The 27,896-nt window shown below is 40.0% G+C and overlaps 6 protein-coding genes across 10 annotated transcripts; 4 read left to right on the top strand and 2 right to left on the bottom strand.

The window, feature by feature from the left end:
- Positions 1-462: 462 nt before the first annotated feature.
- Positions 463-3,422, top strand: LOC106439304 (NF-kappa-B-activating protein). Of its 2 annotated transcripts, XR_001287512.3 has the most exons (3): positions 463-1,913; positions 2,292-2,430; positions 2,576-3,422. XR_001287512.3 is itself a non-coding variant. In XM_013880714.3 (2 exons), exon 1 carries the CDS (start codon positions 596-598, stop codon positions 1,907-1,909), a length of 1,314 nt encoding a protein of 437 aa, XP_013736168.2. In that variant the 5' UTR covers positions 463-595; the 3' UTR covers positions 1,910-1,913; positions 2,292-2,530. The 2 variants fall into 2 exon arrangements, 1 of the variants encoding a protein (XP_013736168.2); XM_013880714.3 differs by lacking the exon at positions 2,576-3,422 and having other exon boundaries at positions 2,292-2,530.
- A 2,730-nt stretch (positions 3,423-6,152) lies between these two features.
- Positions 6,153-7,614, bottom strand: LOC106439303 (dormancy-associated protein homolog 3). 4 transcript variants are annotated; one of them, XM_048751507.1, is made up of 3 exons: positions 7,245-7,614; positions 6,939-7,100; positions 6,153-6,642 (listed from the first exon to the last, which is right to left on the bottom strand). In XM_048751507.1, exons 1-3 carry the CDS (start codon positions 7,357-7,359, stop codon positions 6,629-6,631), a joined length of 291 nt encoding a protein of 96 aa, XP_048607464.1. In that variant the 5' UTR covers positions 7,360-7,614; the 3' UTR covers positions 6,153-6,628. The 4 variants fall into 4 exon arrangements, with proteins under 4 accessions (XP_048607464.1, XP_048607465.1, XP_048607462.1 ...); XM_048751508.1 differs by having other exon boundaries at positions 6,153-6,604; XM_048751505.1 differs by having other exon boundaries at positions 6,153-6,553.
- Positions 7,615-8,803: 1,189 nt separating this feature from the next.
- Positions 8,804-10,216, top strand: LOC106439306 (NF-kappa-B-activating protein-like). Its single transcript, XM_048751504.1, has one exon. The coding sequence runs from the start codon at positions 8,997-8,999 to the stop codon at positions 10,092-10,094; it is 1,098 nt and encodes a 365-aa protein (XP_048607461.1). The 5' UTR covers positions 8,804-8,996; the 3' UTR covers positions 10,095-10,216.
- A 7,626-nt stretch (positions 10,217-17,842) lies between these two features.
- Positions 17,843-19,910, bottom strand: LOC125583923 (NF-kappa-B-activating protein-like). The gene is made up of 2 exons (XM_048751502.1): positions 18,460-19,910; positions 17,843-18,081 (listed from the first exon to the last, which is right to left on the bottom strand). Exon 1 carries the CDS (start codon positions 19,775-19,777, stop codon positions 18,464-18,466), a length of 1,314 nt encoding a protein of 437 aa, XP_048607459.1. The 5' UTR covers positions 19,778-19,910; the 3' UTR covers positions 17,843-18,081; positions 18,460-18,463.
- Positions 19,911-21,165: 1,255 nt separating this feature from the next.
- Positions 21,166-22,630, top strand: LOC111214016 (NF-kappa-B-activating protein-like). The gene has a single exon (XM_022715860.2). The coding sequence runs from the start codon at positions 21,285-21,287 to the stop codon at positions 22,380-22,382; it is 1,098 nt and encodes a 365-aa protein (XP_022571581.2). The 5' UTR covers positions 21,166-21,284; the 3' UTR covers positions 22,383-22,630.
- Positions 22,631-24,066: 1,436 nt separating this feature from the next.
- Positions 24,067-27,584, top strand: LOC106418461 (probable galactinol--sucrose galactosyltransferase 1). Its single transcript, XM_013859179.3, has 12 exons — positions 24,067-24,330; positions 24,451-24,692; positions 24,771-24,861; positions 24,965-25,013; positions 25,101-25,192; positions 25,277-25,384; positions 25,478-26,023; positions 26,121-26,262; positions 26,360-26,427; positions 26,502-26,636; positions 26,739-26,956; positions 27,047-27,584. The coding sequence occupies exons 1-12, from the start codon at positions 24,140-24,142 to the stop codon at positions 27,427-27,429; spliced, it is 2,265 nt and encodes a 754-aa protein (XP_013714633.2). The 5' UTR covers positions 24,067-24,139; the 3' UTR covers positions 27,430-27,584.
- The last annotated feature ends 312 nt before the right edge of the window (positions 27,585-27,896 follow it).

Raw genomic sequence — 27,896 nt, 5'->3', positions numbered from 1 at the left:
GTCGTTCCAATTAGACATAATAGTATAACATAATCGTCCTACTCGTTCCAAATACATATAGAGTAATACTAAATAATCCTAGTCATCCCAATTATACATAGTAGTCATATGATTATTCTAAGACAAAATCTCTTATAAAGCATTTTAAAATTACACATAATGTAATCCGGAGACTAGTTGTTGTGACTTTGGTATAGTAGTGTCTTACTATTCACACACTAACCAGTATTAGGAAAATTTTGTGGAAATGATAAATTTTCTATCAATTATAGGAATTTATAAACTTGTACGTCTAGTTCGCTATATATAAATACAAATATGAGCATAACAACAATAATTATATGAACTACATCTACTAAAAATATATAATATTAGTAAAAATATGAGTTTTTTTTTTTTTTTTATAACTATGCATAATACATAGTACAATGTAATCTTACTCGTTAATGACCCAAACACGAATTGTTATAGTATATTTGTAAACCCTTAATTCCATTTTTTATTTTCGTCAAGTCGTAGTCTGATAAAATCCAAATAAATTTCACTAGAAATAATTTGGGGAAAAGATAATCTCGTCGTCGCCCTAGGGATCAAGATGTCGCCTCCTCCGAGCTGGTTCATGGAGAATCAAGGGGAAGTTTATGAAGGTCGGCGTAGAGGATCGGAATCGGACGAAGAGCTGAAGGGGCTGAGCTACCAGGAGTACCGGAGGCTCAAACGGATCAAGATGAGGAACACTGGTAGGTTCTGCATCTGGAACAACACGCCGAGTCCACCGAGAGATCCGAACGAGGATGAGAACGCCGATGATGATGATGATGATAACCTGACGAAAGCGAAAGGCGAATCTGATTCTGGTAAGTCGCAATCTGAAACTGATCGATCTAGGAAGCGTAGAGGGATGAGATCTTATGATAGCGATAGCGAATCTGTAGAGAGTGAGAGTGATTCTGATAAGGAAGATAGGAGACAACGTAGAAGGAAGATTAAGAGTAAGAGGTCTAGGAGATCTTATGATAGCGATGGTGAATCTGAAGAGAGTGAGGAAGATAGGAAGAAAAGCACAAGTATTAGGAAGAAGAGAAGATACAGTGATTCTGATGAGAGCAGCGATGCATCTGAGATTAGTGCTTCCTCGTCTGGTGATGAACAACACACCAAGTCAAAGATCAACAGGCGGAAGAAGCTCTCAGGCGATGGTTCCGACGAGGGACGAAGAAGTAAGAAGAAGAAAAGAAGCAGAAGTAGTAGAAAGAGGCCAGGACATAGGAGGAAGAGCAGCGACATTAGTGCTTCTGGGGAAGAACGTAGCAAGTCAAAGAGCAGGAGGCGTAAGAAGCTGTCAGGCGATGGTTCTGACACTGATCTGAAGGCGAAACTTGAAGAAAAGGTGAAGGATACTGAGCTTGACGAAGAGGAGTTGAAGAAGTTCAAAGAGATGGTTAATGAATCAAAGAAGAAATCTTTAGCTCCTGAAGATGATGAAGAAGAAGCTGAGGTAGGTCCAATGCCGCTACCTAAAGCTGAAGGACACATCAGTTACGGTGGTGCGTTAAGACCCGGTGAAGGAGACGCTATAGCACAGTACGTTCAGCAAGGGAAGCGTATCCCACGAAGAGGAGAAGTGGGTCTTAACGCTGATGAGATTCAGAGGTTTGAGGATCTTGGGTATGTCATGAGTGGGAGTAGGCATCAAAGGATGAATGCTATTCGTATCAGGAAGGAGAACCAGGTTTACAGTGCTGAAGACAAACGTGCGTTGGCTATGTTTAACTATGAGGAGAAGGCCAAGCGTGAGGCTAAGGTGATGTCTGATCTTTCGAGGCTGGTGCAGCGCCATATGGGAGAGGAGTTGGGTCCGAATCATGACCCTTTTGGTGCTGGAAAGGCTGATGGAGCTGACGACTGAATGTGTACTTATCTTACGCTATCTTTCTTGTAGACTGCTCCTTATTGCATCATAGTTACATTATTGCGTTTTTGGGTTAGAGATGAAAGATATAGACTTTAAGGATCTGCAACTGTTCCTGCTCTATTTGCTTCAGCTTCATTGATTATAGATTATGGTTTGTGTGTGTTGAAGATGAAAGATTTGGACTTTTTGGGATCTGCAGCTACTTATGTGCAATTTGCTTCAGCTTTCGTTGACTATGATTGTGTGTTTATATTATGACTTTAGACTTTAGGGAATTGCTTGTGTAACGTTTTATATGATTGTGTTTCTGTTTCTGTTTCGTTAGCTCTCTGTCATTTAATGATTCTGAATGTGAAGCTTTATGGCTTTGTAACAGGGACATACAGAAGCTGCTGCTCCGCTCTGCTTTTGATGCTTCATCCTACTTCTTTGTCTCTCAGCTATCTTTGGTTATGTTTTTTTGTTACCCCGTGACAAAATATTGTCTATAAGCTGCGTGAAGCTTTTCTACAAACGTATGTTTCTTCATCGTCTTTGCGTGTAGTTTGTGACCGTGTTGTAGAGACGACGTTTTGCTATCTTGTTTTGGGTTTTAATATTGTTCTTGTTTTAGTAGCTTTTGTCTTAAAGATCTTTTGCTTTGTATTCATAACTTTTCAGAAAGTACGTTTTCTAAAGCACAAAGTTGGATTCAAATCCTAAGACATGAAAGTAGATGATGATTACGTGGAGTATGTTCCAGTGGCGAAGCGTAGAGCAATGCAAGAGCGGAAGGGAAAGGTGATGGAGGACAAGGAGAAGCTCGCACCTAGCTTACTCGTTAAAGCAACTCAGCAGCAGCTCAAGAGGAGGAGGAGGAGAGACGTTAGTGCCACGGAGCAAATTATATTACAAGAGAAGGAGATGATGGAGCATTTATCTTGTGATAAGAAGACGCTTATGTCTGTCTGTTCGTGAATTGGCCAAAGGTTGGGAACCACACCCTGGGAGCATCATGTCGAGCAAACAGATTGATTTGACTAGGAAGCAATTTCATATTATAGTTAGTGGCGAAGATATTCCTCCGCCCATCAAGAATTTCAACGATATGAACATTCCGAGAGGTCTTGGCGTTACGCTCAAGGAGAAAGGGATAGTGAAGCCAACTCCGATCCAAGTTCAGGGTCTTCCTGTGATTTTATCAGGAAGAGATATGATCGGGATTGCCTCCACTGGATCTGGAAAGACGTTGGTTTTCGTGCTTCCCATGATCATGATAGCTCTGCAGGAGGAGATGGTGCGTCAAACAAGAAGCAAAGATTGTCACCTCCTCGAGTGCCTGCAGAATACTCTCGTCTCATTCTTATATACGTTTGTAACATGAGAAAATTCATGTGGACACAAGTTGTGTTATTAGCAGCCTTATTACTTAAAGAATCCGGATCTTGTATATGCACTGAGTTCTGGTTAACCCGATAAGTTAGCCGGCCAAGATATGGTAAAACTGCTTGACGTGATTATTGATTAATACTGGTGCACCAAATTTTTAAGCAAGTAGCTCATAGAAGGAGGCTGAAGTTTCTCTTCCATCTCCCACTCCATCAACCAATCCTGGAATGGTGCGTTTTTCCAAATCTACGACGCACCCTCAAAGTCCATAGACACACCTTGGACGTTAGTGAATCAGATTAATAGTGATTTGAAAATCTTGACACATAGTTTTAATTGAAAAGAAACCAAATAAATACAAGCTATAGCTAGCTCTGTCTTAACTGTTGGACCTAACCTGATGAGCACGTTGCAGCATTACACGACCTTAGTGTTCACTAACCTTTTAATTAAAACTATTTCAACATCTTAAATTTAAATACTTAATGTAACTATACATTTTAACTTAAGATAATTGTAGTCATTTAACTTAAGAAAAGTGTACTTTTCAAAAGAAATAAAACACAATGTATTTTTTAAAAATAAAATCTATTTGCAGAGTATTTTTTTCAAATTTAATCTTGAATACTCAAAAGGTAATGAATAGTCAACACCATATAAAAAAGTAGCTGATGATTAATCTAATCTATAGAAAAAATATATATGCGTGGATGTATAGATCAAACTTTAGTATTGATTTTAATAACTAAGAAAATGAAAAAAAAACTGTATTATTTTAAAAACTAAGAAAACGAAAAATAAAAACTGTATTCTTAAGACGGACAAAAATTTATTTTATATAAAAGTTTTTGTTTGCTAGAAATTTGAAATATTAATAAAATAGTGTTCTATAACAAGTAGGGTGGAAGAATTCAAATTGTCATAGTTGGATAGCTGAAAATTAAGTAACTGATGATGATGATAATAATAAGATGTATAGATAAGACTTAAGTCATAAACTAATAGGTCTGAAAGTCCTTCGGAGCTGCTTAGCACAAGATCATCATGATGCTCATGAACCTCATGAACAATGATTGAGCCAAAACTTCAAAATTTAGCCAAAATAACAGATGCCACATTTCCTCGTGAACAATGATTGACCCAAAATATTTAAAAATCCAAGTAAAATATAAAAAATTTAAAATTTAACATAAAATTTTAATTAGTATTTACAAATCCGAAAATTTTCTTTCGAATTTGAGTTTTTGTATTTTAACACATAAATTCATATAAATCCATTCAAAATCCATTATGAAATCAATTCTATAAGTAAATTAGTATGATTGGGTAACATTCGATTTGAATAAAATTTATAAATTATGAAAACAGTAATACATAATTTAAATACGGGTTTTAAAATCATAGAACCAATAACACTAGATTAAGTTTAGATTTTCAAATATTAAAATACAACAATAAAATATGGATTCTTTATTTTTATGTGATATTTTTGTTGTTGCTTCATGTCTTATATTTTGTTAAATTGTCATCGATTCAAATTCTTAAAAGATATTGAGTTAATGTTTATAATTAGAAAGAGACTAGCTAATTTTATTAACTATCAGATAAATACTGAACAGTTTATGTACTTGAAAAAAATCCAAATAAATACATAATCAAATAGTAGAATTTTAGAGACGGCGAACGAGAAAAAAAATTGAAAAAAAAATTTGGCGGAAACTTCAAATCTTGCGTCGGTTGAAGTATTCATGGATGAGGAGGAGCCACCGCGGCCGCCACCTTCCTTTCTCTCACTACCGGATGACATAGTCTGGAACATTTTGTCTATAGATTGAGGAAAGACACGTACTCAGCGTTCACATTGGAATTATCTTTATATTTTTTAACACTCAATATATTTTTGATGAGATTTAGTAATATTGTATCTGAAATCACATTTAAGTTCTAGGCAATATATATCATATACACCAAATAATATAATAAAATATATCTTAAAACAAAAAAAATCTAAATAAAAAAACTTTTGTAAATTAATATCTCTATAAATTAATAAAATTTTAAAGTCCTAACATTATTAATTTATAAAAGTTCTATTGTACTATGTATTTATGCATAGTTATAAAAACTCATATTTTTACTAATCTTATATATTTTTTAGTAGATGTAGTTCATATAATTATTGTTGTCATGTTTATATATGTATTTATATAGCGAATTAGACGTACAAATTTATAAATTTCTATAATAATTGATACTTATAAATCTTATCTTTTCCACAAAATTTTCCTAATACTGGTTAGTGTATCAATAGTAAGTCAATAGTAACGTGTGATTACACTACTAGTCTCCGGATTACATTATGTGTAATCTAAAAATACTTTATAAACATGCTGGTTTGTCTGTTTCGGTTTAAAGATGGTTAACGAATGTGATATATGTCGTTGCAAAGAAGGATTATTCTGAAGGCTCAAATATTCTTGTTCTGTTTCGGTTTATAGTAGAGATAGTGAGATACTCTCTTATAACATAGGAAAATCAAACTGACTTGTAAGTTTGTAACAGAGTGGTCTTTATAAACACTTGTACGTTGAATGAATCAAGATAAATATTCAAACTTCCAGCTTCTCCCTCTCTCTGCAATGGCCAGACTGCTTGATGTTACAAAGTAGCATGTATAAAGTATTATATGACCCAATTCACTTTCATATTTCAACGCTATCTGCATCTCTGGCCTTGCAATGCAAGCTTCCTCGACTTAACCCATTTGTCCACCTTCCTTTTGCAGAAATTGTGAAACGAAAATGATAATGACCTCGGAAGAGTACGATGTCCAAAATGAAGAGTGAAGGATGTAGTGGATCAATAGATAAAAAAAGAACTACATAAGTTTATTATCATTGCAGTAAATATGTACAGACACGTAGAAAGCATAGCGAAAACGAGATGGCACACATACCCACACACTAAAAAAACAGAGACGGCGAGACGCAATCACAAACATGGAAACAACCTCATACACGCATAAACAAAAGAGAAGCTCTTTAGCTTAGCTTACAAAAGGAATAAAGACGAACTCTGCATGCAACGACCACCTCCATGTATCAAAACGAAATCGCTTACTCTGATTTTTCTTCTTCTTCTCCTTCTCTAGTTAAAGATTTGGGGTTAGAGATTAGAGATCACACGCCGTAAGTAGGAGGAGAGTTCCTTGGTCCATTCTCTGATCCTGCTGCCTTCTCGAACGCGTCCGAAGTCGACCTTGCGTTTGCTCCGTTAACATCCCAAAGGGTCCAAGTTCGTTAGTAACCTCTCATGCATTCACTTCAAACCATAACATGGCTCCTCTCACATAAAATATTCTTAAAACAATATATCAAAAGCATTTATGGAGATATGAACACAACCACAAATATCATATGTTAGGTAGGTATGACAACATTGCAAAACGATACGTATCAATCAAGGAACACTAATCAATAATGTCATAGATGTGGTAAAATGACAAAACTGGCCCCTAAAAGTCATCCTATCAGATTTTTTCACTAAATAGACGAAACTACCCCTAAATAATTTGAGTGAGTGTACAACTGTTACACCTACTGACCTAAATAATAATTAATGGAGACAAAGCGGTAATAATTAAAAAAACACTCACCAGATAAAGGAGAAATCGGTGGAGTTGAACCGGCCGGCGAAACCGGAGCTGAACCGCCTTGGTATCCTGGTGGTTTTATTATCATGATGCTGCGTGTCACTTTCAAACCTTCATCCGGCGAATCTCCACCGTACGATCCCACGTTTCCACCGTCCAATTGATCTAAGACACGACCAATTAATAAAAAAAACATCATATCATGTAATAAATATCCTTTGATGCTACTTGTATGTCATTTTAAATCTCTAATTCTATATTTTAAATAATTTGTCAATGACCGGCTCAAGATAGCAAAACACGGCGTACCATTGCCGGAGCTAGGCCGGAAACTGAAGGTATGGTGTTTCCGAAGCTTGCCAAGGCCGTTCTCCGGCCGAGGACCAGCGACGGTATCATCCCAGAGATGATCAAGTATGCCCATGGCTCGAGTCAAGTTATGTTTTTTTCACAGATGTTGCTGTGGAAAAAGATATTCGTATGAACGATGAAGGTGGAGATGATTTTAAAGGCGATTGGGGAGATCTGGTCCGTTGATTTTATTCTGACGTGGCGCTCGGATCGTAGCTCACGCAAGGTGGATAAGACTATCAACAATGGTTTGGTTTATTCATCACCCTATTTTTAACAATGTAATCTTTCATCTTTAACACAAACGCAATAAAGCAAATTAAACGCATAAACTATGAAACTCGTTATCTATAAGCCATATAAACACACAACCATAACTATAATCTATGAAACTGAAGCAAATTGCGCAGGAACAGTTGCAGATCGGGGAAGTCAGAGTCTTTCATCTTTAACCCACAAACGCAATAATATGATACACATACCAAACTAAAGGATAAATTCTGAAACTCATTAACGGGCAAGTAGCAAACAAACGATGAGAAACATATTACAAGAACAAAAGCATAAGATAAGTACCCACACAAGCAGTAGAAGGGAAGCTAAGCAAATCAATCATCAGCACCATCAGTCTTCCCAGCACCAAAAGGGTCATGATTCGGACCCAACTCTTCTCCCATATGACGCTGCAAATCAAGTAGGGTGGAAGAATTCAAATTGTAATAATTGGGATGACTAGGATTATTTAGTATTACTCTATATGTATTTGGAACGAGTAGGACGATTATGTTATACTACTATGTCTAATTGGAACGACTGGGATTACAGTGAACATGAAACTAGATTGATAAACATTATATATAAAATTTGTTTTATGTATTATATGTTTTTAAAAATAAATATATACTGAATAATTAAAAGTCAGTAACTATTACGTATATAATTAAATTGGTGCGAACGTATAAATCAAATTTATTAATCCAAATAATTTTTTTTTAAAATTTGATAGGATATGTAATAAAATTTAAATGTTATTAACACACATAGTATATTTCTTATTAATTTCTATTAAATGATTCTTTCAATTCATATGTTTTTTTGATCATGTGTATCCTTAATAACAAAAACTTTAAATTACTGAATAAAAAAAATTTATTGTGGGATTAATAATTTTAGTAATTTATCATTTTTAAAAAATTATCAATGTTAGTTCAAAACTTTTATCAAAAAAAATTATTCAAAGTAAATTTTGAAACTAAAATATTTATTTATTCAATATGGTTTATAGTTTAATTTAGAATGATATATATACATATATATATTTTAAATCTTAATGATTAATTAAATTAGACTTTTAATTATATGATTTTGTAATCATTTGTATTTTGTCATAATAAAAATTTTAAACCATGGACCGCAAAATTTGAATGCAAGACTTTTAACAGTTTTAGTAATTTATAGTCGTTTTTTAAAATTCAAAATATAACATATACAGAAAAATCTAAATTTTTATAATATGGTTATTGTGATTTTTTAAAATTTATTTTAATAGTTTAAAATTAAACAAATTTGATAAGAGATATACTTATAGTAATGTTCTTTTAATTGGGCTTTTATGATGGGCCTTAATGTACACATATATATTGAACTCAAATCCTAAATAGATACGGTTCGTCTTCGTCGTCGTGTGGATTGAAATTTTAGGGATTGAGAATGACGATGAACTCGCTTCCAAGGAGGTTCGGGAGAGATCAAGGATACCTAGACCGAGACCGCCGTAGAGGGAGGAGATCCGGTTCAGACTCCGACGAAGAGCTGAAAGGATTGAGTCACGAGGAGCACCGGAGGCTTAAACGCCTCAAGATGAGGAAATCTGGTAAGCACTGTATTTGGAGGAACACGCCGAGTCCGCCTAGAGATCCGAACGAGGTGGAGTCCGACGAGAACGCCGCCGACGAGGAGGTTCCGGAGAAGGATGAGGAAGATCCGAAATCTGAGTCTGGTAAGTCGGAATCTGAGTCTGATAGATCTAGGAAGAAGAGGAAGAGTAAGAGCTCTAGGAGCAAGCGTAGACGATATAGTGATAGCGAATCTGAAGATAGCGAGAGTGATGATTCGGATGAGGAAGATAGGAGGAGGAAGGAGAAGAAGAAGAGTAGTAGGAAGAGGAGAGGACATAGGAGGAAGAGGAGATACAGTGATTCTGATGATGAATCTGAGATTAGCGCTTCTTCTTCTTCTGGGGAAGAACGTAGCAAATCAAAGAGCAAGAGGGACACTGATTCGAAGGGGAAGTTGGAAGAAGCGGTGAAGGAGCCTGAGCTTGACGAAGAGGAGATGAAGATGATTATTGAATCGAAGAAGAAAGCTTTACCAGAAGATGAAGAAGAAGAAGCTGAGGTGGGTCCAATGCCGTTACCTAAAGCTGAAGGACACATCAGCTACGGTGGTGCTTTACGACCCGGTGAAGGAGACGCTATAGCTCAGTACGTTCAGCAGGGGAAACGTATCCCACGTAGAGGAGAAGTGGGTCTTAATGCTGATGAGATTCAGAGGTTTGAGGATCTTGGGTATGTGATGAGTGGGAGTAGGCATCAGAGGATGAATGCTATTCGTATCAGGAAAGAGAACCAGGTTTATAGTGCCGAAGACAAACGTGCGTTGGCGATGTTTAACTACGAGGAGAAGGCTAAGCGCGAGGCTAAGGTGATGTCTGATTTGTCGAGGCTTGTGCAGCGTCATATGGGAGAAGAGTTGGGTTCGAATCATGACCCTTTTGGTGCTGGGAAGACTGATGGTGCTGATGATTGATTTGCTTAGCTTCCCTTCTACTGCTTGTGTGGGTACTTATCTTATGCTTTTGTTCTTGTAATATGTTCCTCATCGTTTGTTTGCTACTTGCCCGTTAATGAGTTTCAGAATTTATCCTTTAATTTGGTATGTGTATCATATTATTACGTTTGTGGGTTAAAGATGAAAGACTCTGACTTTAGGGATCTGCAACTGTTCCTGCGCAATTTGCTTCAGTTTCATAGATTATAGTTATGGTTGTGTGTTTATATGGCTTATAGATAACGAGTTTCATAGTTTATGCATTTAATTTGCTTTATTGCATTTGTGTTAAAGATGAAAGATTACATTGTTAAAAATAGGGTGTTGAATAAACCAAACCATTGTTGATGGTCTTATCCACCTTGCGTGAGCTACGATCCGAGCGCCACGTCAGAATAAAATCAACGGACCAGATCTCCCCGATCGCCTTTAAAATCATCTCCACCTTCATACTTAATTTTCAGCTATCCAACTATGACAATTTGAATTCTTCCACCCTACTTTTTATAGAACACTACTTTATTAATATTTCAAATTTCTAGCAAACAAAAACTTTTATGTAAAATAAATTTTTGTCCGTCTTAAGAATACAGTTTTTATTTTTCGTTTTCTTAGTTTTTAAAATAATACAGTTTTTTTTTCATTTTCTTAGTTATTAAAATCAATACTAAAGTTTGATCTATACATCCACGCATATATATTTTTTCTATAGATTAGATTAATCATCAGCTACTTTTTTATATGGTGTTGACTATTCATTACCTTTTGAGTATTCAAGATTAAATTTGAAAAAAATACTCTGCAAATAGATTTTATTTTTAAAAAATACATTGTGTTTTATTTCTTTTGAAAAGTACACTTTTCTTAAGTTAAATGACTACAATTATCTTAAGTTAAAATGTATAGTTACATTAAGTATTTAAATTTAAGATGTTGAAATAGTTTTAATTAAAAGGTTAGTGAACACTAAGGTCGTGTAATGCTGCAACGTGCTCATCAGGTTAGGTCCAACAGTTAAGACAGAGCTAGCTATAGCTTGTATTTATTTGGTTTCTTTTCAATTAAAACTATGTGTCAAGATTTTCAAATCACTATTAATCTGATTCACTAACGTCCAAGGTGTGTCTATGGACTTTGAGGGTGCGTCGTAGATTTGGAAAAAACGCACCATTCCAGGATTGGTTGATGGAGTGGGAGATGGAAGAGAAACTTCAGCCTCCTTCTATGAGCTACTTGCTTAAAAATTTGGTGCACCAGTATTAATCAATAATCACGTCAAGCAGTTTTACCATATCTTGGCCGGCTAACTTATCGGGTTAACCAGAACTCAGTGCATATACAAGATCCGGATTCTTTAAGTAATAAGGCTGCTAATAACACAACTTGTGTCCACATGAATTTTCTCATGTTACAAACGTATATAAGAATGAGACGAGAGTATTCTGCAGGCACTCGAGGAGGTGACAATCTTTGCTTCTTGTTTGACGCACCATCTCCTCCTGCAGAGCTATCATGATCATGGGAAGCACGAAAACCAACGTCTTTCCAGATCCAGTGGAGGCAATCCCGATCATATCTCTTCCTGATAAAATCACAGGAAGACCCTGAACTTGGATCGGAGTTGGCTTCACTATCCCTTTCTCCTTGAGCGTAACGCCAAGACCTCTCGGAATGTTCATATCGTTGAAATTCTTGATGGGCGGAGGAATATCTTCGCCACTAACTATAATATGAAATTGCTTCCTAGTCAAATCAATCTGTTTGCTCGACATGATGCTCCCAGGGTGTGGTTCCCAACCTTTGGCCAATTCACGAACAGACAGACATAAGCGTCTTCTTATCACAAGATAAATGCTCCATCATCTCCTTCTCTTGTAATATAATTTGCTCCGTGGCACTAACGTCTCTCCTCCTCCTCCTCTTGAGCTGCTTGTCACGGACTGATTTCTTCGCAGCAATCAGGACGTGCGGCCTTAGCAACTTTCACCCTTGTGGTTTGCTAAGTCAGCCTTTCGGACAACTCGCTCAGCACTTAGAGAGAGTATAGACGATTTTTAGAGAGAGAGAGTTTGTAGAAGTGTTTTCTTATTAAAACTTGGTGTCTTTACAAGTGAGGGGTGATCCCCTTTATATACACTTTCTCTTCTTCAACGAACGGCTCAGATCAAACCGATCTAACGGTTGTGAAACTTCTTCTCAAGTGTTCCACAACCTTCTACACTTTTCTACACTTCTCTACACTTCTCTACACTTCTCCATTCCTAAGATATTTTACAAAAGACTTAAAGCTTAAGAAAATACTTAGTGGAGTGGGCTTGATTCACCTTTGGCCCGACCCGATCTTTGGTTGTCTTCATGGACGTTTTGGGTTAAACCGGGCCGTGACATCCTCCCCCACCTAAGCCGGTGACGCCCTCGTCACCGTGTATGCCTTCAGCATTTCCCGGAATTGCCACAAGTCTTCTTCCGGTTCCCATGTTGCTTCTGCCTCTGGAAGTCCCTTCCACTTGATGAGAAAATGGGTCTGTCTCGGGACTCCCCGCTTCCTTACCTCCTTGGACGCCAGAACCTCTTCGATCTCCTTGTCATAAGACTTAGTCACCACAGGTGGTGCTCGAGTCGAAACCCTTCGGGTTTGGTCGTCCTTATCAGCATGGTACGGTTTCAGCATGCTAACATGAAAGACCGGATGGATCTTAAGTGTATCCGGTAGGTCGAGTCGGTAGGAAACCTTTCCCACCTTCCCAACTATCTCGAACGGTCCTTCGTACTTCCGGATTAAGCCCTTATGCAGGCTCCGGAATGCCTTGAACTGTTGTGGAAGCAATTTAACAAGTACAAGGTCGCCCAATGAGTACTCTGAAGGCCGTCTCTTCTCATCTGCCCATTTCTTCATCCGTTTACGGGATTTCTCCAAACATGCTCGGGCAAGGTCAGCATGTTCTTCCCACTGTTTAGCCATTATGAACGCTCCGGGACTCTTCCCTTCAATCCTTGGCGTGGCCAAGGTGTGCGGAGTCAATGGCTGCTGTCCCGTTGCAAGCTCGAACGGGCTCCGTCCTGTCGCCTCACTGCGTTGAAGATTGTAAGAGAACTGAGCTATGTCCAGCAACTTCGCCCAGTCCCGTTGGTTGGCGCTTACAAAGTGACGGAGATAACTTTCAAGTAGGGCATTCACCCTTTCGGTTTGCCCATCAGATTGCGGGTGAAAGCTTGTTGAGAAGCTCAGTTCCGTCCCAAGTATTTTAAACAGTTCTGTCCATAAGCGCCCAGTGAAACGGGGATCTCGGTCGCTTACAATGTTCCGAGGCAGTCCCCAAAGTTTTACCACGTTCTTGAAGAACGCCCTTGCTGCCTCTTCCGCAGTGCAGTCCCGATCACAAGCCACAAACGTCCCATATTTAGAGAATCGATCCACAATCACCAGGATGGATCCAAACCCTTCGGACTTAGGTAACGCACTGATGAAATCAAGCGAGACCGAGTCCCATGGTCGCTCCGGGATGGGTAGTGGCTGTAACAATCCCGCGGGCTGCTTGTTCTCCGACTTGTCTTGTTGGCAGACTAGACAAGTTTTCACATAAAGCTCCACGGTATCCCTCATCCGTGGCCAATAGTACCCAGCTTCGACAAGTGCCATCGTTCTTTTCTGTCCCGGATGGCCCGCCCATCGCGTATCGTGGCACTCCCGAATGATATCTCGTCGAAGACTTTCCCACTTAGGCACATAAAGCCTTCGACCTTTGGTGTAGAGTAACCCATCTTCTACCCAAAATCGATGCACCTTCCCCTCGTTGGATAGCTTCACCAGCTCCCTAGCGACTGGATCACGTTCCAGCCCCTCTCGGATTCGAGCCATAATGGTCCCCTCGACTTGGCTCATCACTGCCAGCTCCGCCTTCCGACTTAGTGCATCGGCCACCACATTCACCTTTCCTGGCTTGTACTCCAAAGTGTAATCGAACTCAGCCAGGAAGTCTTGCCATCTTGCTTGTTTTGGGGACAACTTCTTCTGGGTCTGGAAGTAACTCGTCGCCACGTTGTCCGTCTTGACCGAGAAATGTGCCCCAAGAAGATAGTGTCTCCAAACTCGCATACAGTGGACTATCGCAGTCATCTCTTTCTCTTGAACCGTGTACCGCCGTTCAGTCTCATTAAGCTTACGGCTTTCAAAGGCAATTGGATGTCCATTTTGCATCAGCACTCCCCCGATGGCAAAGTCGGAGGCATCCGTGTGTAACTCGAAAGGGAGGCTGAAGTCAGGTAAGGCAAGGACAGGTTCTTGGCTTACTGCGGTCTTTAGTCCCTCGAAGGCTTCTTGGCACGGTTCGGACCAGTCCCATGTCTTCCCTTTCTTGAGAAGGTCCGTCAGTGGTGCCGCCTTTCTTGAATACCCCTCGATGAACCGACGATAGTAGTTGACCAGACCAAGGAAAGATCGCAACTCCGTTACCTTGGTCGGGGCCTCCCACTCCATAATTGCTTTGACCTTCGGTTCATCCATCTTCAGCTTTCCATGGCCGATAACATGGCCAAGGAACTGAACTTCTTCGGTGGCGAAAGTACACTTCTCTCGCTTCACAAACAACTCGTTCTCGCGGAGAACACGAAATACGGTCTGCAAGTGCTCCACATGCTCCTCCATCGAGTTGCTGTAGATAACGATATCGTCCAAGTACGCCACCACGAACCGATCCAAGTAGGGCTGTAGGATCTGGTTCATCAGGGTGCAGAATGTGGCGGGGGCGTTCGTAAGACCGAATGGCATTACCAGCCACTCGAACGACCCATACCGTGTTATGCACGCAGTCTTCTGCTCGTCCCCTTCCGCTATCCGGACTTGGTAGTAACCCTTCTGCAAGTCCATCTTCGTATAGACTTTTGCCCCACCAAGCCTATCGAATAGATCAGCAATCAGCGGAATGGGATAACGGTTCTTGATCGTTACCTTGTTAAGGGCCCGGTAGTCCACGCACATCCTCAATGAGCCATCATGCTTCTTTTGGAACAGAACCGGGGCCCCATAAGGTGCCTTCGACGGTCTCAGCTTCCCCGTCGATAATAACTCATCGAGTTGTTTCCGTAACTCTTCCAGTTCGGATGGAGCCATTCTATAAGGCGCCATAGATGGTGGTTTGGCTCCTGGCTCCAACTCGATCTGGTGGTCCACCGCCCTCCTCGGTGGTAGCTTCTCTGGCAACTTTGCCGGCATAACGTCCTTGTTCTCCTCAAGGACGGTTCTGATGACTTGAGGGATGTCCTCAACGTTATTGGGCTCATCCTCCACCTTCATCATGGCCAAAAACGTGGGTTCACCCTTTTTCACCCCCTTGGTGAGCTGCATCGCCGATAGTTGCCTCGTCTCCTCGGTTTTCTCTTCTAAGGCCGGAATCATGCACGGTGATCCCTTCTCGAGGATGCATACCGAGCTCAACGCAGGCATGGGTATGGCTGAGACTCGTCTCATGAAGTCCATACCCAAGACTACTTTGAAGTCATCCATGGGAATGACTGAAAAGTTCACCAGGCCGCTCCAGCTTCCCAGCTTCATCCCGACCCCTCGAGCTACCCCATTGACGGGTTGAGCCTTTGCGTTCACCGTCTTCATCCAACCATCCTTCTTGGACCACCTGACCCCAAGTCTCACGGCTTCGTCTATCGCCATGAAGTTGTGAGTGGCGCCCGTGTCCACCATCACTCGGGTCGGCTTATCGTTGATCCGAGCTTCAACGTACATGAGCCCTTTACCCGTCGGCTTCACTACCGGGTTAGACTTCAGGGCGTTGAGAAGTTGCAACGACCCCATCTTCCCTGGTTCCTCTGCTGGAGTCTCGGTGTCCCGACACTCCATGATAGCCGATAACGACCCCATCTTCGGGCAGTCCTTCATTGCATGTGGCCCCTTGCACACAAAGCATCCTCCCTTCGGAACGAAGGACTTTTTCCTTGCCTCGAAGTCTTCCCGACGAGCACCCTTCTCAAAACTCCTTGAGTTGGATGGTCGGGCAGTATCCCGTTTTGCTCCCCCACCTTTGGCCACGACCTGCTCCTTCTTTTTCGAGGACTCGGACGGACCAGAGGTGCGGAAGTCAACTAGTGACTCGGCCACCGCGATGGCTTCGTCCACCGTCTTGACTCCCCGACGCTGCAACTCTTGCTTGGCCCAAGATTGCAGTCCATCAGTGAAGTAGAACACAAGATCCTCCGCGGTCATGTTCGGAATCTGGAGCATGAGCGTTGTGAATTCCTTCACATAGTCCCGGATCGAGCCACGCTGTCGAAGTTCCCTCAACTTCTTGCGAGCCTCATATACGACATTCTCCGGGTAGAACTGCCGCTTCAACTCTTTCTTGAAATCATCCCAAGTATCGATCCGGCATGTTCCTTGCTCGATCTCGGAATGTTTCCTTCGCCACCATAGCATGGCTGTGTCCGACAGGTAGGACGTCGCAGCCTTCACCTTCGCATTCTCAGCCACCACGTTGAGATTGTCGAAGTATATCTCCATCTGCCAAAGGAAATTCTCGACCTCCTTGGCGTCCCGCACACCGTTGAACCGGTTTGGTTTCGGAAGTTCAACCTTACCAAAATTGGTTCCGCCAACGGCTTCAGCGTTTGCGCTTGCCCTCTTGACCAGCGTGATGTCTTCCTCCATCGCAGTAAAGCGTGCCTTCATCCCCTCGATGTCATCACGCAAAGCCTGCATGGATCCCGTCACCAGCTCCTCGAGCCGAATGAACCGAGAGTCCAAGTCGGCAGCATTTTGCTTGACTTCCTCAAGCCCACCGAACACAACACTCTCCAGCTCAGTGACGGTATGCTCGACCCTCTCGAGCTTCTCACCCATCTCGCCCACAGCCACACCCAGAGCCTCACGAGAAACACTCTTTTCCCGCTGGGTACCAGCACGTGTGGCCGTGGACTCCCTTCCACGCTCCTCCACGCCGGACTGTGAGCTCCCTTCTCTTTGTTTATCTCCCTTAGCCATTTTCTCCACTCGGCCAGAGTCTCCCCTTTTCTGGATCGTACCTCTGCTCTGATACCAACTGTCACGGACTGATTTCTTCGCAGCAATCAGGACGTGCGGCCTTAGCAACTTTCACCCTTGTGGTTTGCTAAGTCAGCCTTTCGGACAACTCGCTCAGCACTTAGAGAGAGTATAGACGATTTTTAGAGAGAGAGAGTTTGTAGAAGTGTTTTCTTATTAAAACTTGGTGTCTTTACAAGTGAGGGGTGATCCCCTTTATATACACTTTCTCTTCTTCAACGAACGGCTCAGATCAAACCGATCTAACGGTTGTGAAACTTCTTCTCAAGTGTTCCACAACCTTCTACACTTTTCTACACTTCTCTACACTTCTCTACACTTCTCCATTCCTAAGATATTTTACAAAAGACTTAAAGCTTAAGAAAATACTTAGTGGAGTGGGCTTGATTCACCTTTGGCCCGACCCGATCTTTGGTTGTCTTCATGGACGTTTTGGGTTAAACCGGGCCGTGACATGCTGCTGAGTTGCTTTAACGAGTAAGCTAGGTGCGAGCTTCTCCTTGTCCTCCATCACCTTTCCCTTCCGCTCTTGCATTGCTCTACGCTTCGCCACTGGAACATACTCCACGTAATCATCATCTACTTTCATGTCTTAGGATTTGAATCCAACTTTGTGCTTTAGAAAACGTACTTTCTGAAAAGTTATGAATACAAAGCAAAAGATCTTTAAGACAAAAGCTACTAAAACAAGAACAATATTAAAACCCAAAACAAGATAGCAAAACGTCGTCTCTACAACACGGTCACAAACTACACGCAAAGACGATGAAGAAACATACGTTTGTAGAAAAGCTTCACGCAGCTTATAGACAATATTTTGTCACGGGGTAACAAAAAAACATAACCAAAGATAGCTGAGAGACAAAGAAGTAGGATGAAGCATCAAAAGCAGAGCGGAGCAGCAGCTTCTGTATGTCCCTGTTACAAAGCCATAAAGCTTCACATTCAGAATCATTAAATGACAGAGAGCTAACGAAACAGAAACAGAAACACAATCATATAAAACGTTACACAAGCAATTCCCTAAAGTCTAAAGTCATAATATAAACACACAATCATAGTCAACGAAAGCTGAAGCAAATTGCACATAAGTAGCTGCAGATCCCAAAAAGTCCAAATCTTTCATCTTCAACACACACAAACCATAATCTATAATCAATGAAGCTGAAGCAAATAGAGCAGGAACAGTTGCAGATCCTTAAAGTCTATATCTTTCATCTCTAACCCAAAAACGCAATAATGTAACTATGATGCAATAAGGAGCAGTCTACAAGAAAGATAGCGTAAGATAAGTACACATTCAGTCGTCAGCTCCATCAGCCTTTCCAGCACCAAAAGGGTCATGATTCGGACCCAACTCCTCTCCCATATGGCGCTGCACCAGCCTCGAAAGATCAGACATCACCTTAGCCTCACGCTTGGCCTTCTCCTCATAGTTAAACATAGCCAACGCACGTTTGTCTTCAGCACTGTAAACCTGGTTCTCCTTCCTGATACGAATAGCATTCATCCTTTGATGCCTACTCCCACTCATGACATACCCAAGATCCTCAAACCTCTGAATCTCATCAGCGTTAAGACCCACTTCTCCTCTTCGTGGGATACGCTTCCCTTGCTGAACGTACTGTGCTATAGCGTCTCCTTCACCGGGTCTTAACGCACCACCGTAACTGATGTGTCCTTCAGATTTAGGTAGCGGCATTGGACCTACCTCAGCTTCTTCTTCATCATCTTCAGGAGCTAAAGATTTCTTCTTTGATTCATTAACCATCTCTTTGAACTTCTTCAACTCCTCTTCGTCAAGCTCAGTATCCTTCACCTTTTCTTCAAGTTTCGCCTTCAGATCAGTGTCAGAACCATCGCCTGACAGCTTCTTACGCCTCCTGCTCTTTGACTTGCTACGTTCTTCCCCAGAAGCACTAATGTCGCTGCTCTTCCTCCTATGTCCTGGCCTCTTTCTACTACTTCTGCTTCTTTTCTTCTTCTTACTTCTTCGTCCCTCGTCGGAACCATCGCCTGAGAGCTTCTTCCGCCTGTTGATCTTTGACTTGGTGTGTTGTTCATCACCAGACGAGGAAGCACTAATCTCAGATGCATCGCTGCTCTCATCAGAATCACTGTATCTTCTCTTCTTCCTAATACTTGTGCTTTTCTTCCTATCTTCCTCACTCTCTTCAGATTCACCATCGCTATCATAAGATCTCCTAGACCTCTTACTCTTAATCTTCCTTCTACGTTGTCTCCTATCTTCCTTATCAGAATCACTCTCACTCTCTACAGATTCGCTATCGCTATCATAAGATCTCATCCCTCTACGCTTCCTAGATCGATCAGTTTCAGATTGCGACTTACCAGAATCAGATTCGCCTTTCGCTTTCGTCAGGTTATCATCATCATCATCATCGGCGTTCTCATCCTCGTTCGGATCTCTCGGTGGACTCGGCGTGTTGTTCCAGATGCAGAACCTACCAGTGTTCCTCATCTTGATCCGTTTGAGCCTCCGGTACTCCTGGTAGCTCAGCCCCTTCAGCTCTTCGTCCGATTCCGATCCTCTACGCCGACCTTCATAAACTTCCCCTTGATTCTCCATGAACCAGCTCGGAGGAGGCGACATCTTGATCCCTAGGGCGACGACGAGATTATCTTTTCCCCAAATTATTTCTAGTGAAATTTATTTGGATTTTATCAGACTACGACTTGACGAAAATAAAAAATGGAATTAAGGGTTTACAAATATACTATAACAATTCGTGTTTGGGTCATTAACGAGTAAGATTACATTGTACTATGTATTATGCATAGTTATAAAAAAAAAAAAAAACTCATATTTTTACTAATATTATATATTTTTAGTAGATGTAGTTCATATAATTATTGTTGTTATGCTCATATTTGTATTTATATATAGCGAACTAGACGTACAAGTTTATAAATTCCTATAATTGATAGAAAATTTATCATTTCCACAAAATTTTCCTAATACTGGTTAGTGTGTGAATAGTAAGACACTACTATACCAAAGTCACAACAACTAGTCTCCGGATTACATTATGTGTAATTTTAAAATGCTTTATAAGAGATTTTGTCTTAGAATAATCATATGACTACTATGTATAATTGGGATGACTAGGATTATTTAGTATTACTCTATATGTATTTGGAACGAGTAGGACGATTATGTTATACTATTATGTCTAATTGGAACGACTAGGATTACAGTGAACATGTAACTTGATTGATAAACATTATATATAAAATTTGTTCTATGTATTATATGTTTTTAATAATAAATATATACTGAATAATTAAAAGTCAGTAACTATTACGTATATAATTAAATTGGTGCGAACGTATAAATCAAATTTATTAATCCAAATAATTTTTTTTTTTTAAATTTGATAGCATATGTAATAAAATTTAAATGTTATTAACACACATAGTATATTTCTAATATTAATTTCTATTAAATGATTCTTTCAATTCATATGTTTTTTTGATCATGTGTATCCTTAATAATAAAAACTTTAAATTACTGATAAAAAAAAATTCATTGTGGGATTAATAATTTTAGTAATTTATAATTTTAAAAAAATTATCAATGTTAGTTCAAAACTTTTATCAAAAAAAATTATTCAAAGTAAATTTTGAAACTAAAATATTTATTTATTCAATATGGTTTATAGTTTAATTTAGAATGATATATATACATATATATATATATATATATATATATTTTTTAAATCTTAATGATTAATTAAATTAGACTTTTAATTATATGATTTTGTAATCATTTGTATTTTGTCATAATAAAAATTTTAAACCATGGACCGCAAAATTTGAATGCAAGACTTTTAACAGTTAATTTATAGTCGTTTTTTAAAATTCAAAATATAACATATACAGAAAAATCTAAATTTTTATAATATGGTTATTGTGATTTTTTAAAATTTATTTTAATAGTTTAAAATTAAACAAATTTGATAAGAGATATACTTATAGTAATGTTCTTTTAATTGGGCTTTTATGATGGGCCTTAATGTACACATATATATTGAACTCAAATCCTAAATAGATACGGTTCGTCTTCGTCGTCGTGTGGATTGAAATTTTAGGGATTGAGAATGACGATGAACTCGCTTCCAAGGAGGTTCGGGAGAGATCAAGGATACCTAGACCGAGACCACCGTAGAGGGAGGAGATCCGGTTCAGACTCCGACGAAGAGCTGAAAGGATTGAGTCACGAGGAGCACCGGAGGCTTAAACGCCTCAAGATGAGGAAATCTGGTAAGCACTGTATTTGGAGGAACACGCCGAGTCCGCCTAGAGATCCGAACGAGGTGGAGTCTGACGAGAACGCCGCCGACGAGGAGGTTCCGGAGAAGGATGAGGAAGATCCGAAATCTGAGTCTGGTAAGTCGGAATCTGAGTCTGATAGATCTAGGAAGAAGAGGAAGAGTAAGAGCTCTAGGAGCAAGCGTAGACGATATAGTGATAGCGAATCTGAAGATAGCGAGAGTGATGATTCGGATGAGGAAGATAGGAGGAGGAAGGAGAAGAAGAAGAGTAGTAGGAAGAGGAGAGGACATAGGAGGAAGAGGAGATACAGTGATTCTGATGATGAATCTGAGATTAGCGCTTCTTCTTCTTCTGGGGAAGAACGTAGCAAATCAAAGAGCAAGAGGGACACTGATTCGAAGGGGAAGTTGGAAGAAGCGGTGAAGGAGCCTGAGCTTGACGAAGAGGAGATGAAGATGATTATTGAATCGAAGAAGAAAGCTTTACCAGAAGATGAAGAAGAAGAAGCTGAGGTGGGTCCAATGCCGTTACCTAAAGCTGAAGGACACATCAGCTACGGTGGTGCTTTACGACCCGGTGAAGGAGACGCTATAGCTCAGTACGTTCAGCAAGGGAAACGTATCCCACGTAGAGGAGAAGTGGGTCTTAACGCTGATGAGATTCAGAGGTTTGAGGATCTTGGGTATGTGATGAGTGGGAGTAGGCATCAGAGGATGAATGCTATTCGTATCAGGAAGGAGAACCAGGTTTACAGTGCTGAAGACAAACGTGCGTTGGCGATGTTTAACTACGAGGAGAAGGCTAAGCGCGAGGCTAAGGTGATGTCTGATTTGTCGAGGCTTGTGCAGCGTCATATGGGAGAAGAGTTGGGTCCGAATCATGACCCTTTTGGTGCTGGGAAGAGTGATGGTGCTGATGATTGATTTGCTTAGCTTCCCTTCTACTGCTTGTGTGGGTACTTATCTTATGCTTTTGTTCTTGTAATATGTTCCTCATCGTTTGTTTGCTACTTGCCCGTTAATGAGTTTCAGAATTTATCCTTTAATTTGGTATGTGTATCATATTATTACGTTTGTGGGTTAAAGATGAAAGACTATGACTTTAGGGATCTGTAACTGTTCCTGCGCAATTTGCTTCGGTTTCATAGATTATAGTTATGGTTGTGTGTTTATATGGCTTATAGATAACGAGTTTCATAGTTTATGCGTTTAATTTGCTTTACTGCGTTTGTGTTAAAGATGAAAGATTACATCGTCTCAGATATGCAGTAGACGATGATTCAGGTGACAATGATCTTCAAATTAATTATTACATTGTTCATGATTTATACATACGCATTCATACGGACTATATATATATGCTAAAATCATAAGTAACCCTCATGCCTTCGTTTTCTTTAGAATAAAGTGCAAGTGCAACTTACAAAGTAAACTGACAGTTAATCAAAGATTGGATGATTAACCTTTTCTTGGGTTAGATTCTGATAATACTTTCATTTATTGAACATATATATTCTCTCTGGATAATGCTTTATCAGAAGAAGATGCATGAACAAGTATCTACTATCAAATAAGAAAATATATAGCGTGACCACACACTCACTACACATATCAAAAAGAAAAATGAATCTAGTCTTTCTTTGTCTTGAAGTTATTTACCCGACACAAGGATCCATATCGGTTGGTTACTGTCGCATTGGTAATAGATGTGTGACCTTATTCTTATAACAACCGTCCAATGGCCGTGCATGTGATGGTCCCAGTCTGCTCTTTTAGATCTACGCCGCTCTATTAATAATAACTGACAACACAAGTAGATATTTTCATTATTTAAATCTACTAGTAAGGGCATGAGCAGCGGGGGTTCACAGGGGGTCGCACGTTTTACAAAAAAAAAATTTAAAATAAGTATAACCGATGACTTTGGTTCGTCCTGCTTCTTCCGCGTGAACCCCTCTCTCCTAAAGTTCATCACTGTAGCGCAGACCCCATGGCACGAGCCGGTCCGCGGTTAGTCTAATTTTTTTTTTTCTAAATCAAAAAAAAAAATAATAATAATAATAATAAAAAAATTAAAAAGATGAACTGCAAAGGAGGTTCAGTATGCTCTTGCTCTAATATGAGTCATTGTTCTTCCTTTTTAATTTTCCCAAAGATGTAATTGTCAAACAGACAACAGTAAACATCGTTTTCAACACGGATTACACAGTCAGCAATCATATCCGAATCATGGAATAATACGGGGGTAATAACATTTACGTATACGTAAGCTATATGATTATCATTTCTTCCTTAAATAAAACATGTTAATTCAGATGGTTGAAAAAAGAGGGTATGATGTTTTAGGTTTATGCCATGCAATTCCACGTAATTATACGCGTATCTGTTCTTCAAGAAAATCGAAACCAATTAGCATTTTCATATTTATAGTTTAATGTACCAAGATAAAGATGCATATCTTACTTTTTTTTTGTTTTTTTCTTCGCATTTTCAGGATGGGTAAATAAAGTTATGACGTCTGAGTAGTAAAAAAAAAACGTGGTAAATAAAACAATAAAAAATTATTAAGCTGATGGGGGACACGTCATCAATTACGTTCTATAAATAAACTCATTGTTTACGCTTCTCTTGTTCATCGTGAGGTTTCATTATTTTTCATCTTTTATCCGGTTGAAGCAACAATGACGGTTGGTGCCGGAATCAGCGTCATCAACTCGGACTTGGTGGTGTTAGGACACCGTGTTCTTTGCGGCGTGCCGGAGAATGTTGTGGTCACTCCTGCTTCAGGGAACTCGTTGATGGACGGAGCTTTCATCGGCGTATCGTCGGATCAAACCGGAAGCCACCGTGTCTTCCCCTTAGGGAAACTCGAGTACTCTTGTCTCTCTTTGTATCTCTCACTTAATTAAATTGTCAGCATTGTGCTAATCAATGAAACTTCACATTTTGAGAATCCGTTTCATTTATAGAGTTTGGATTTTTGTTTGGGCAGAGACTTGAGGTTTATGTGTGTGTTCCGATTCAAACTATGGTGGATGACGCAGAGAATGGGGACTCACGGGAAAGAGATTCCTTTCGAGACTCAGTTTCTAATCGTAGAAGCTAACGGTGGCTCTGATTTGGAAGGACATCAGCCTGCCTCCTACGTTGTGTTCTTGCCCATCCTCGAAGGAGATTTTCGAGCTGTTCTTCAAGGCAACCAATCGAATGAGCTTGAGATTTGTCTTGAAAGCGGTATGTATGTGTTCCACAGTGCTAGATTTTTGACTTGGTAACTTTGCTTAGAGTATCTCTGTGTGTTTGTATGGTTAGGTGATCCTACCGTTGACCAATTCAAGGGGGATCATTTGGTTTTTGTGGCTGCTGGGTCTGACCCTTTTGATGTCATCACCAAAGCTGTCAAGTCTGTAACCTTTTCTTTACTTACTAAAGATTCTTCATTTCTCTTTTGTATCGAGAATTTTTGTGTTAAGAAGAATCTCTCTGTCTTTCAATGATTTATGCAGGGCTGTTGAACATCATCTTCAGACATTTTCACACCGCGAGAGAAAGAAAGTAAGGAAACCCGTCTGTCTCTACATCAATTTTCTCAGATTTAATTACCGTGAAGAATCTCATTCCCCTGTTTTGGTTGCTGTGCAGATGCCAGATATGTTGAACTGGTTCGGTTGGTGCACTTGGGATGCCTTCTACACCAATGTCACAGCTAGTGACGTCAAGCAAGGTCTTCAAAGGTACTCATGAGTCTTTCTTACTCAAAACCACACATGCATCTTTTTTATTCTCTTTTTGACTAAACCTGCAACATTTCTCTGCAGCCTTGAAGCCGGTGGGATTCCCCCAAAATTTGTCATTATTGATGATGGATGGCAATCTGTTGGCATGGATGAGACCGGTGTTGAATTTAACGCTGATAATGCTGCCAAGTAAGCTCTATTTTCAAGACTATACTTGATTTGTATCGGTTCTATATTTCGTCTGGTGCTAATAATAGCTACTCTTTATCTTTGCTTCTTCAGTTTCGCCAACAGATTAACACACATCAAGGAGAATTACAAGTTTCAGAAGGATCGGAGAGAGGGCCACCGAGTGGAGGACCCTGCATTGAGTCTTAGACATGTTATCACAGACATTAAGAGTAACAACTCGCTCAAGTATGTTTACGTTTGGCATGCGTTAACAGGGTACTGGGGAGGAGTCAAACCTGGCGTTTCCGGTATGGAGCATTACGAATCAAAGGTCTCCTATCCAGTTTCTTCACCAGGAGTTATGTCCAACCAGAGCTGTGAATCTCTAGAAAGCATTACTAAGAATGGACTCGGTTTGGTGAACCCTGAGAAAGTCTTTACCTTCTACAACGACCTTCACTCCTACCTTGCTTCCGTTGGGATCGACGGTGTCAAAGTCGACGTCCAAAACATTCTGGAAACTCTTGGAGCTGGACATGGCGGTCGTGTCAAACTAGCAAAGAAGTATCACCATGCTTTGGAAGCTTCCATTTCAAGAAACTTCCCTGACAATGGTATTATATCTTGCATGAGCCATAACACGGATGGTCTCTACAGGTTAAAAAAAAAAAAAAATCTAGACCTGTGAAGTTATTTTCTCTAGAATCATCTCAATTCAATGTGATTTGTTTCTTTATGTAATGATGATATTCAGCGCAAAAAAGACGGCTGTTATAAGGGCATCAGACGATTTCTGGCCTAGAGATCCTGCCTCGCACACCATCCACATTGCTTCTGTTGCATATAACACACTTTTCCTTGGCGAGTTTATGCAGCCGGATTGGGACATGTTCCATGTACGTTTAATTTGTACAACAACATTTATCATTTATAATGTGCTTTCCAACTTTGTGAGATGATGATAAATGTGAATCTATTGGTGACTCATTGCAGAGTTTGCATCCGATGGCTGAATATCATGCTGCAGCTCGAGCGGTTGGTGGATGTGCCATTTATGTCAGGTAAATCATAAGATTCAGTAACAAAATACCATATGGTAATATAGGCTGCAAGTAAACTCAAACTTTGTTAACAGCGACAAACCGGGACAACATGACTTCAACCTCTTAAGGAAGCTAGTCCTTCCAGACGGTTCCATCCTCAGGGCAAAGCTTCCAGGAAGACCAACCAGTGATTGCTTCTTCAGTGATCCAGTCAGAGACAATAAAAGGTAAGTATATCTAATTTCCCTCCTTTTCCAGTGAAGAAAGATTCAATAGAAGTGAATAGTATATTAACAGCAGTTGTTGTTGTTGTTGATGACTTTGGCTAGTCTTATGAAAATATGGAACCTAAACGAATTCACGGGAGTTATTGGAGTGTTCAACTGCCAAGGAGCCGGGTGGTGTAAGAAGGAGAAGAGATACATGATCCATGACCAACAACCTGGGACCATTTCTGGTTATGTCCGAGCCAATGATGTTCATTACCTTCATAAAGTAGCAGCCTCTGAATGGACAGGTGACTCCGTCGTCTATTCCCATCTCAGAGGTAACACCAAACTCAACAATCAGTCTTAAATTCTCTGATTGTTCTTTCTTTTTTGTCAAACAATTCACATTTTTTGGTTTGCGTTACCAGGTGAATTAGTGTATCTCCCCAAAGATACATCTTTACCAATCACGTTGAAGTCACGTGAGTACGAAGTTTTTACTGTGGTTCCGGTGAAAGAATATTCTGATGGAACCAAGTTTGCTCCGGTGGGGCTAATAGAGATGTTTAATTCTGGAGGAGCTATTGTGAGTTTAAGATGCGATGATGATGGGACTAATTGTGTGGTAAAGATGAAACTAAGAGGAAGTGGTTTGGTTGGGGTATACTCGTCTGTTGGACGACCACGGAGTGTTACGGTGGACTCTGAGGATGTGGAGTACCGGTGTGATGGGGAATCCGGTTTGGTAACATTTACATTAGGAGTACCGGAGAAGGAACTGTATCTTTGGGACGTGGTCATCCAGCTTTGACTTGGTAGGATCGGTATTCGTAGACAAGAGCAAGCTCGCTCTCTCATTAATTTATTGGTTTTACTGTATCGATTCATATTGTAACGTATTCGTTTTTATGCTATCCTGTATCAGCTGTCTCTAATAAAAAGGGTTGGGCAAAGAGAGTTTTGTAATTGAGTCTCTCTTCTTTCCGGCTATCTGTTTTTTAGTGTGTGTGTGTGTGTGTGTGTGTGTGTGTGTGTTTTCTTATGAAGATGTTGCAATATTCACTTTACCTGTTTATGCTATATGATCAGTACCACATTATAATGTGACTATACCAGTCTTTTCTGTAGACGGTCACGGTTATTGTCAAAGATTGACTAGAAACCAGTGAATACGATAACATTTGCAATGCGGAGTTTACGAGTTTGACTTATGTTTTTGTTTTTGTTTTACAATCTGTGACATGTGCTCGAGTCTCGATAAAGATGCGGCAGAGCATG

The sequence above is a fragment of the Brassica napus genome, chromosome C3, assembly GCF_020379485.1.
Source record: "Brassica napus cultivar Da-Ae chromosome C3, Da-Ae, whole genome shotgun sequence".
Taxonomy (NCBI): Eukaryota; Viridiplantae; Streptophyta; class Magnoliopsida; order Brassicales; family Brassicaceae; genus Brassica; species Brassica napus.
This window is presented reverse-complemented; position numbering and strand designations above follow the sequence as displayed.